Source organism: Penicillium taxi, assembly GCF_028828555.1.
Source record: "Penicillium taxi strain IBT 34144 chromosome Unknown utg000002l_segment0_segment0, whole genome shotgun sequence".
Classification (NCBI taxonomy): domain Eukaryota; kingdom Fungi; phylum Ascomycota; class Eurotiomycetes; order Eurotiales; family Aspergillaceae; genus Penicillium; species Penicillium taxi.
In genome coordinates this window covers 1,383,463-1,393,996 of record NW_026643204.1, presented here as the reverse complement: position 1 = coordinate 1,393,996, position 10,534 = coordinate 1,383,463, and the positions used below count along the sequence as shown (strand labels likewise).

The window sequence follows — 10,534 nt, the reverse complement described above, 5'->3', positions numbered from 1 at the left end:
AAGACCCATCTAGAGCCTTGAAACTTGCCTAGGTGTACAAGGCTGATGGAAAATGAGATATAAAACATAAACATAGGCTCATAATAAAATAGATATAGTTGAACTTTAACCATGAATTTTAAAGCTCATTCGCACCAGGCGAAACAGCCAAAATAACCACCAATGCCGCAATAATCAGCGTAGCGGCCACGAATGCCGTCAGCGCAATGCTTCCTCTACTTGCAGGAAACTTGCCGCGGACAATCCAATACTGGCTCTCGAAATAACGGTGGAAGCCTATTATGAGAACGAGAACGGCGACGCCGATAAAGGTTGAGCCTAGGGGTTTGCCAATACTGCGGAGACGGGTGATGTCGGTTGGCGACAATGAGGACACGTTTGGGTCGGGATTAGTGTGTATAGAGTGAGAATAGCCGACGCTTTGCGTTGTTGTCGCTGTTGTATTGGCAGAGTTTAGGCGAAAAAGTTGGGTGACTGCTATGCCAATTGAGGCGAAGGCGAGAGAGGTGCGCATCCAGGCTAGGAAGGTTCTTTCTACCTCTTGTTGTTAGTTGTATGATCTCTTCATTGAAAATTCAACATAAAGATAGATGGTGGGATATACCTAGAGCAAGGTGGTCGCGCGCAACGCTGCCTTTGTTTTCCAGCTCTAAAGCACCGAATCGGTCCACGAAGCCACCATACCGGGATTGCTTCTTTGTCAAAGGTGAATCCGGCTGGGAATCTTGTGGGTTAGGATTGGCATTGCTGCCATTGGTGTCCGTGATATCGGGGATATTTGGGGTCTCGGTAGCTTGGTAGTTGCGTATTGAGGCACTTGCCCCGTTAAATATGGGAGTAGACTCGCCGAGAGGCAAAGTCTGTCGATTCTGTCGGGTATAATTTCGAGAAGCAGAGCTCAATTGTGATCGAGCGCTATTGGCCGACGACGACAAAACTGGTCCATCGTAACTGCTTGAGCTGCTCGATTTTAACGAAAAAGAGGTAATATCTCTGGCTTCCGAGGCCAGTGGCTCGGAGGTACTCATTTTTGCTGAAACAAAATCACAGAGGTTGGAATAATTGCCAAGTGGGAATGGCAGAGTTTATATGGCCGAGGACAGGCCTTGGAGGTTTAAATGTTGGAGTAAGAGTGGTGGAAATATAGATAATCCAAATCGACAGGAACTTAGAGAGCTGGATTGAGAGAAGTCTACTCTCTTTGCTTTCTCCTCCTACTCAGCTGCATATGGCGTGACAGTGCAACCTGAAAACCAAAATTAAGACAACAAATACATGCGAAAGCATTATTTGCTTTTCTGGGGAAGGATCACATGCTCTACTCAGCCCAAAGTGGCGTCATTAAGCCTATTACAGAAGGCGGTCAGTCCTGGCGGTATTCCTGTCTTGTTCTGCCCTGTAGATCAACCTACTCATTCTCAGCAAATATGGCATCAACGTTATCTCCCAAGGTTGGCCAGCTGGATTTGTCTAAGAAACTCTCAGCCCTACGTTCAAACAACAGACGATCGCAGGCCCCTTCGTCCCGAGATGCTGCCCCGAGAACCCCTCCTTTATCTTCGCCGCCAGACCTCTCCGCCCACAAGTACACTCACCCCATTCGCCGTATTCTCTCCCCCAAAGACCATGAGTTGTTCCTCAAGTCACCCACGTACAATCAAGTGCTTGGATTTGTGTTCGGCCTATCCGACTCTGTGAAAGGTCGTGCCCTCACCGACTTCACTGACAAGCCCCAAAACAAGAGCATCTCGAATATATCCTTGATTGTGAGACAGTTGCACTCACTATTAGAGAAACACCCTGCCATTGACCAGGGTGGATCACGATTCGGAAATCCTGCATTTCGCGACCTGTTTGACGATTTCGTAAAGCAGAGCTCAACATGGCACTCTGAGATCCTGGGGTTGACAGACGCCACAGCCATCGATGAAGCATCCACCTACCTGATCAACTCGCTGGGTTCTCGAGACCGGTTGGATTATGGATCTGGCCATGAACTAAATTTTATAATGTGGCTGCTATGCCTCTATCAACTTGGGCTTCTCCCCGCATCTGAGTTCCCGGCTGTGGTGTCCAAGGTCTACATCGACTATTTACATCTCATGCGGGAAATCCAATCTACATATTATCTTGAACCAGCCGGATCTCATGGTGTGTGGGGTCTGGATGACTATCACTTCCTACCATTTTTGTTCGGCGCTAGTCAGTTGGTAGATCATCCATATGTGACCCCGCTGGGAATCCATAATACGGCCATGCTGGACGAGGAAGGTGATAAGTACGTCTATCTGGATCAGGTACGGTGGGTAGACAGTGTGAAGACCGTCAAGGGTCTGCGCTGGCACAGCCCCATGCTCGATGATATTTCCGGAGCGAAGAACTGGTTCAAAGTGGAGAGTGGCATGAAGAAGATGTTCGTTAAGGAAGTCCTGGGGAAGCTGCCCATTATGCAGCATTTCCTATTTGGAAGTCTTCTCCCTGCAGCGGAGGGCATGTCGGAACAGTCTGAGGAAGAAGGTGAGGTCTGCCTTGAGCATAACCATGATCACCCGCATGGACATTCGACTACCGACTACTTTGGAGATTGTTGTGGTATCAAAGTACCCAGTACGATTGCTGCAGGCGCCGAGTTCCGCAAGCGCATGGGCGGAACAGGATTACGCCCGATTCCTTTCGATTAGACAATGGCACCATAGTCGAGAGATTTTCTACGAGGAAAATAAGCAAAGCTTGTCACTCGAAATAGTGACAAATATTCTATCCACCAACATGCATATTAAGGATCATCCCATTATCAAGTAAATCGACTATTCCTTTCTAGGTCTTGTCTTTGGGACATCTGACTTAAAATAGGATCTATGAGCAAGCTAGTGCTGGTGAAACCCAAAATCCGATGAATTTAGAATTAATATCCGTCCATCAGGGGGATCTGAAACCTTAGAGATGTACGTGTAGTTAGTAATCGGATTTTTAGCGATAGTCAACTCAGGGGACTAGAAACGACATTTGTGACCGCCTTCCTGTAGTCATTAAATTGCCACTGCCCTTCAAAACTAGTTATTTACCACGCCTAGTTATTTATCTGTATATTCAGGCTGATGAGAGAGCAAATAATACATACACGTCTATTCTCTAAGAAGCAATTATACTGGTTAATGGAGAAGCAAATATCGTGATATTCGCTAACATTAATCAATAAGCATCGCCAGATAGCTAGTAAGGTTTCAAAAGAGACACATTTCTTATCAGTCTGTACCGACGCAATTACTAGAAAATATGGCCTGCCATATGCTTATGGAATCAATGATTTTGTCAAGTAAAATCAGCCTTTACCACTTACTGATATTCATCGTGGAGAATTGGTGGTAGAGGCATACCCTCGGCTTCCTGCACCGCCTCTGAAGGTGTCAGGCCGGAAGGATATGGTGCTAGTGGTACCGAAGAAGCAAAGCGCCAGATACTCTTTAAGTGCGGTGAGTATTATCCCGGCAATTCAAAAGGCGGTCAAAATGTCGCGTCTGTGGTAATCACTTCCCAGCGACAAGAAGGCGCTTATCTAACTAAAGTAGACCAAACGCCACCATCTATGATTGGTCCATCACCCTAACTCGCAACTCCAATTTCAACCGCTGATCTCCAAAAACAGGAACACAACCAACTTGACAGTCTCTCCACCGCCACTACCTACAACAGAGTGGATCACGCATATCGTCTCTGAAGCAGGCAAACTCTCAAAGAACAGACCAGCCCGGGTGGGTAGCCGTATCCTACATCTTAGTCCCGTCCCAAGGTTTAGCAATTCCTCATTGTCCGCCTTTACTCCGCATTGCGTTATCTGAGTCTTGGATCCCCAGTCCAAGACTAAGTTCTTTCAGATTCCTTAAGATTCATCCGGGCTAAAAGTTTCAAATTCTTTTGTCTTTGTTGATTTGTAGGGGCCTGGAGCCACACAATGGTGAAAGATGATTACTCCAGCGGTGGCGGCAAGCTCAAATTGAAGGGAAGTAAAGTGAGTGACGGGCGTGTGGAGAAGAAAAAGAAGAAGAGTCTCAAGAAGAAGGAGAAAGACGCCGAGACTAAGATCGACTCCCCGAACCCAAATCCCGATCTGGACGATGTTGAGAGTGGCAAAGAGAGTGTGGCTCCTGTCAAAACAGAGACTGAGAAAAGACATGATGAATTGAGGCGCAAACGGGTAAGTCTTTTTCTTATTCTTGTCTTTAACTTCAATGCTGACATCTGTTTAGTTACAAGACCGTCTCGCGCGAGAAGGCATCAAGACTCATAAAGAGCGAGTGGAAGAGCTCAACACGTATCTCAGCAAGCTTAGTGAGCATCACGACATGTAAGTGATATTCCAATTTTTGGCTAACGTTCAAATAAACTGACCGTCTTTTTAGGCCGAAGATCGGACCCGGTTAGGAGAAGCACTATCAGGCTCAGGGTGAGGATACTTTCAGTTAGACTCTATTTTACGAACCCGTAATATCAAGAAATACGAACTTTGGAAGCAGTGATATGGTATGTTCATGTGCCTTTCAACTGGCTAGATGGCAGAGACATAAAATAAAAAGAAAGGCAAAGATGAAATACCGAATGGCTGCCCAGCCAATAAACGAGATCGGACAGATCAAACCAATTATGCCGGGTAAATGCAGATAGGAGATTGCAACACAAAACGCCATGTAAATGAAAGACCAATTCCAAGGAAATAAGGCCTAAAACCAAAGATGTATAGATGGAGAAAGATGAAGAGCTGGAAATATGGCGAATGGAAAGCGCCGTGATCTCCAGTAAGACAAACACCACCGTCCGGAATAAGAAACGAAAAGCATGAAACACCGCGCTAAAGATTCAACGGGCTGAACGGCGAAAATCACCAGAATCAAGAATCAAGGTGTTGGTGGTGAACGACCTTGGAACATTGTAAGAGAGGCCCTAGTTTCTGTTTCTGTCACAGGGTTCCGTTTCATACACCCTTGACAACTGTCCGCTCGCTGTTCAGCTTATCGGCATTTCGAGCGTGAGATTCCTTCTTGCAGTCTTCTAGTCCGCTGCAGGTATGGGCTTCCAGCATACGGTGCTTGGAGCAGAAGTGGCCGTGGCAAAAGCTGCAGTCACCGACAATTCGTTGAGCAGCTTCCTTGCACTCCTTGAAATTGCATCTAGGCTTACGGATAGGAGCCATATTTAAATAGATGTGGGATGAGATTGTAGAGTGGGAAAGTCGAGTGGTGTTGGGTGATGAATTCTGATAGCCTGTTGCCTGTTGTGGAGAATCGGTAGGATTGGAGATAAGGCTGTGAGGGGAAGATGAGGAGAAACAGGCAAGTGAGGAAGCCTGATTATATATAGAGTAATAAAGATCCTCAATGAGGGAGGAGAGAGGAGAATATAAGATGATGAATGGGGAGATAAGTTGATAAGGCTTGAGAGTCAGGTGGTTGGGTAGGAAGAGGAGGAAGGGGAGTTATAAAAGGGGACAGGAGCGGCCACGTATATATATATGAGGTAAAGAAAATCGGAAGAGACGGGAGAAGTGATTAGAAACGGCAAAAAGTCAAACGGGCGATCCAAAGAAAGTGGAAAAATGGAAATGGATTAAAATGGGGGCTTTAGGTGTGATTAGGAATTAATTGAAGGGCTGAGTCAGTGGAGGTGACGGAATCAGTTGGAGGCGATTGCGGGTCCGAGGAAGTTCGATAGGGATTTAGTACATACTCCGTATTTTCCACTTTCCACTTTTCACTTCCACTATCCACTTCCCACTTCCCTCCTTAATCTACTCTTTCATACATATAGACCACCAGACCACACCCCTTTTTCTTTTTTCTTTCTTCTTTCTTCTTTCGGTCCTGCCCAGCTGCGCTACCCGAAACTTCTAGCGCTCTGACCTACTACATTAAGTCACTTCCCCTTAGCACCTACCTAGGTACCGGGACCTTCAGGGCTAGACTCCTGTTGTCTAGGTACCCCCTTTCTTTGCGCTTCATGCGCCTTTTAGCACGCGATCCGGAAATGGATTATCCTTGAAGGCAAGGCTGATCGGGTCCAATGATCGGAATATGTCCGTGCGTATGTGGAGCGGCTAATAACTACGTATTCCGTACTACTGGACCTGGACTATCAGAGTAAATCCGAGTTAAATGTATTAGTACTATGTCCACCTGACATAAATCACGTGGATTTGCTATAGATAGGCAAATCATACCCATACACCCATCTTATACTAAATCCGATGCTCTTTCTTCTCTCTTTCAAGGGGATCTGACCTTGCGCCACCCGGTGGCAAAAACTAGAATTGGAAAGGCCTTTGCATTGTCCGCCTTTTTCGATAGCATACGATCTGTTGACTTCCATCATCTGTTGGGTTGATTGAGATAGATACCCATGTGCTAGCCTTGGAAGTACAACCTCCGTATTTACAGAAGTACGTGACCCAAAACTAAAGCTATGGCCCTGCTTATCTGTCGCTCTGATGTGTTCCCAGTAGAAAACGACAAGTCTCTGCCAATGCTCCAAATTGGAATGCATGTCGGATGATCCATGAACTATTGACTAGTCCGGCACTAGGGACTACTAGCCGTGAACACCATCGATTAGCTCCCACCGATGTCATTGGGCACTAATAGAACGATCCTTATGCTAGGGAACCAAAAGCACAAGGGCCCAGGTGCTCTAATGAAATCTTTACCCTCAGACGAAACGGGGCATCTCACTTTGCTCCGCTTATGGATTGGCTTGCAGATGATATCTCCACTGCAGGATACAGAATCCGGCCCGTCTTAATTAGGTACACGGGGATCACCCGGAATCCACATTGAATTCAATGCCCCGCTACTGGAGTACGTGTATTTCAATAGTTGGCATGATCTAGACGTCAAAAATACCGTCAAAGCGAAACTTCAACTTGCCCTGCTTCGACGTTTCTACTTGAATGTCACATAGTAAACATCCGTCGCAATACACGCTTTAGGAACTCTGCATCCATCTCTCGACCATTTCGCTGAGACTCCATTCTATACCTACCTTCCTTGTAATTGGTGTTTCATAGAAGAATTGCGGATGTTTTCATAATTCCTCATGAACCTCTTAGTGAGCGCTTTCTACTTTAATTGAGTTATCCCTTTCATCGGCACTATTTCCTTCAAATACCCAGATCTAAGGCAGTGGAGATAGGCAATCATTTCTCAGTAGCATTATTACTGCCATCATTTTATCATTACTCTCAGTTCAGTTTCACCTCATTTTATTCAACTTGATTTCACTTTATTCTACCACCTCACTTCTTCTGGGCCGCTTCTCTTCTTCTACACCCCAAATGCCAGGCGGTATAAGGAGGACCTTCTTTGTCAGCTAAAAATTTCCATTCTACCCATCTCTCTGCCGGATATATCCGGCTACAGCAGTCTTCTTGAAGTGACAGCTTCTCTCATCCTTCCAAGGTTCTATGTGCGCTTCACTTTCATTTTCCAAATGGGAGCGTGAAGCAACCTGACTGGCATCTTCAGGTCAACGCACATCAAACCCCTTTTTCCATCGAAATAGGCTGGTCTAAGCCTCAACCACCCTTTCCTTACCAATAGATATGAAGATACTGGTAGCTCGTTCTTTCTCACTTATAGAGAATATACACCACCCACGGCAGCTTCTGACCATGCCTCGACAAAACGAAATAACATTGAACCCTGCAAAGTCATTTGGGGAAATTTCTGTTTGATGATGACCAGAGGAAGCTAACTAGATGTAAATACCCTGTTTATTCTGCTACGACTCGGCTTGAAAATACCACTCAAAGCTCCATGCCCATCAATGACTCCTGTCACAGGCAAATGGTCTTTCGCGGACTTGGAAACTTGATTTTTTTCTGAGGGTGGTCAGGTCAGCCTAATTGAGAGCCTCTCGGCGAAGTTCAACTTTTATCCTTATCTGTTGGACTTTATGCCAGTCATATTGATGTTCTTGACCAAATATTTCGCCATGCAAGCCATATCAAAATTTATTTGATTTGAGGACCCCAAGAGCAACAGAAAAACAACAGAAGAGCCATGCTCATCAATAATGTGCGAGACAATTAACTTCCCTTTGTTGATGGCTGCGATGATTTTCTACGCAATTAAATCGATATTAGCACTGGCATGAACCCTTATGCGAAGCGTACCACCACATCTCTTAGCCTTTAGTACCTATTTCAAAGCCAGATCTTGTACGGTATCACTATTGATATAAATCGAATCCGATATCGGTGCTTCTGCATCAGTTCCCTACACCTCAAAGAAGTTCAGGAGATTTTTGAACTGGAATAGTCTGTCTACTATACCGAGCTGGCGCAATGATTGAACCTAGGCAACTATATGAACTTGATGAAACATTCTATGAGTACTTTTTTCATATCTTCAACAAGATGGCGATATATATAAAAAAAATGCTACATATGCTTGACTGTACGGAGTCCGCATGAGCTCAGATAAGCAACGAAGCCGAGTTGAGAGTGCTAATCTGCCTCTCACATTTGCTCAGAAACTTGTGACGCAATAAGAGGAGACAGGTAGACCCATCTGGCTCCAAGCCGAGAAATCATTCCATTATGGGCCTATGACCTACAAAGGCAAAAGGCTTGAGGTAAGTGGGCGCCCGAATACCATTTCTAGTATGGCAACGTGTCACTTGTGATGACCTACTGTAGCCTCGAGAGCGGGCAGATTGATGCATGAAGACAAATATCGTGACCGTTTCCAGCTCACACAAAGGTGCCATCCAACTCTAACAAAAGGGACAGCGAATGGTTCAGTTTTCTCGAAATTGGTGTCACCATCTACACTCTTCGATTATTTCTCGAATATTAACACTCAAGTATACTATTATGCTATATTAAGAATAAGCTCAGAGTATTAATATTCTTATGAAATTCCCTATACGGTGTTTTACTCAAGGATACATGACTCCAAGTATCATCGATGTATGGAGTTCTCATTTCCTACAGACCTGGGCTTTCATTGTTTGGCACTGTGGTCAATATTATGTTGATAAAGTCGTTAATCATCGACAGTAGCAAGATCATGCCGTCTCATACAGCATGGTCTGAAATCAGTTTCCCCAATTCCTTCTCGTATTCTCGTATAACCTCTCACAGCTGACCGGATGTTGAAACACAGGTGGGCCACCGAAAGCCAAAGAAAACTCCTAGAAGCTCAGTTACTTGTATTAGATATTATGTAGATCCCAAGCCTACCCGCGCTTTTCCGAGTTGGTCATCTAACGGGTGTACAAGTAAAACCAAAAGAGCTACGAATACGACGATAGGGTGTGACACAAATAGTACATTTATAGCAAGAATAGGAAAGAATAAGCCAGGTGGCTCAGTAGCTGAGGCATACATTTCCAGACGGGCTGAGAGATACGACTGCTGAAGCCGAGCCTCGCTTCAGACACACTTGAAGCGTCATTAGCTTCTTCGGCTTATACAGGAGAGATTGAGATTACGACAGGGTTCCAGATCAGCTGAGGTTACAAATCTGGGAGTTTCAGTGTCATAACAGGTGCCTCATATTTTAGGCAGGAACTTTTTAAGTATACAAGCACCTACTAGGGGTCCAACTCCTAAATTTACTGTAAATTTAAGAGTTGGACCTATACTCTGGGCGTTCATGAGTGAGCTTTGTGGACGAAGGATACTGCTTTTCGAGAACTTTTCCGGTTCTATTATTTTCAGCGCAGCATTAAAGAATGCCTTTTGGTCATTGATCATCCTTCCATTTCTCGCTGCCTCTTTGGATCATCGCTACTTACGAATGCCTGTAATTCTTATCCCTAACAACTTGTGTTCATTTTTTTTTTTGTTTTCTAGGGCTAACTAGCATGAAAGGCGGCGTCGTCGCAAATATATTCTCGGCGACAGAGAAAGGCCTGAAGATGACCTTGTTAAAATTGCTAATGCGGCATTCTGTGGTCCAGTGCTTGACCCAATTATTGGTAATTTCGATAAGTATATCGACTCCCTATTCATTCCGCCATCTACTAACAAGACACAAAGCGCTCATCTATGATCGCATCGCGCTTAATGAAACAGGATCAGGAATCATCTATAAAAGGCCGTCGCTTCCGGAGATTTAATAATGCCCTGCCAGCAACCTACACCAGAAGGCTATATAGATCTTCGTCTAGGCGGGCGTACCTACTCACATAGCTACATATAGGCCATAACTAGCTAGCCACCTACACCAAGATCTTTAGTTTCCGAGCTGATGATAAATACATGAACAGCATACAAGAAGCAGTCACTCACGTACTAGTGGACTGTTCAAACCTGAAGAAACCTCGAAGAGAGCTAAGGAGAAGCATCGGGGATTCGTTCAACGGCATATAGGGCCTGCTAGGAGACTGAAAAGAAGATAATGGAGGTAAGCTAGACAGCGTGTCGCGGGCCAAGAAGGTTGAGGCCGTCCTAAATTATGCTGAGGCATCGAGGGGTCAAGGTAAATGAATCTTCTATCTACACCAAAAATGAAAATGGAAAGACTTGATATCGAGAAAA

At 45.1% G+C, this 10,534-nt stretch overlaps 4 protein-coding genes across 4 annotated transcripts; 2 read left to right on the top strand and 2 right to left on the bottom strand.

Moving 5' to 3' along the window:
* Positions 1–118: 118 nt before the first annotated feature.
* N7495_002442 (uncharacterized protein) lies at positions 119–1,028 on the bottom strand (the record flags this gene model as incomplete). Its single annotated transcript, XM_057205111.1, has 2 exons — positions 119–534; positions 605–1,028. The coding sequence occupies 2 exons, from the start codon at positions 1,026–1,028 to the stop codon at positions 119–121; spliced, it is 840 nt and encodes a 279-aa protein (XP_057065718.1).
* Positions 1,029–1,427: 399 nt separating this feature from the next.
* On the top strand, positions 1,428–2,681 carry N7495_002441 (serine/threonine-protein phosphatase 2A activator; the record flags this gene model as incomplete). Its single annotated transcript, XM_057205110.1, has 1 exon — positions 1,428–2,681. The coding sequence occupies one exon, from the start codon at positions 1,428–1,430 to the stop codon at positions 2,679–2,681; it is 1,254 nt and encodes a 417-aa protein (XP_057065717.1).
* A 1,271-nt stretch (positions 2,682–3,952) lies between these two features.
* On the top strand, positions 3,953–4,422 carry N7495_002440 (DUF1754 domain-containing protein; the record flags this gene model as incomplete). The annotated part of the gene is made up of 3 exons (XM_057205109.1): positions 3,953–4,195; positions 4,248–4,345; positions 4,401–4,422. The coding sequence occupies 3 exons, from the start codon at positions 3,953–3,955 to the stop codon at positions 4,420–4,422; spliced, it is 363 nt and encodes a 120-aa protein (XP_057065716.1).
* A 547-nt stretch (positions 4,423–4,969) lies between these two features.
* On the bottom strand, positions 4,970–5,188 carry N7495_002439 (AN1-type zinc finger protein; the record flags this gene model as incomplete). The annotated part of the gene is made up of 1 exon (XM_057205108.1): positions 4,970–5,188. The coding sequence occupies one exon, from the start codon at positions 5,186–5,188 to the stop codon at positions 4,970–4,972; it is 219 nt and encodes a 72-aa protein (XP_057065715.1).
* Between the last annotated feature and the right edge of the window lie 5,346 nt (positions 5,189–10,534).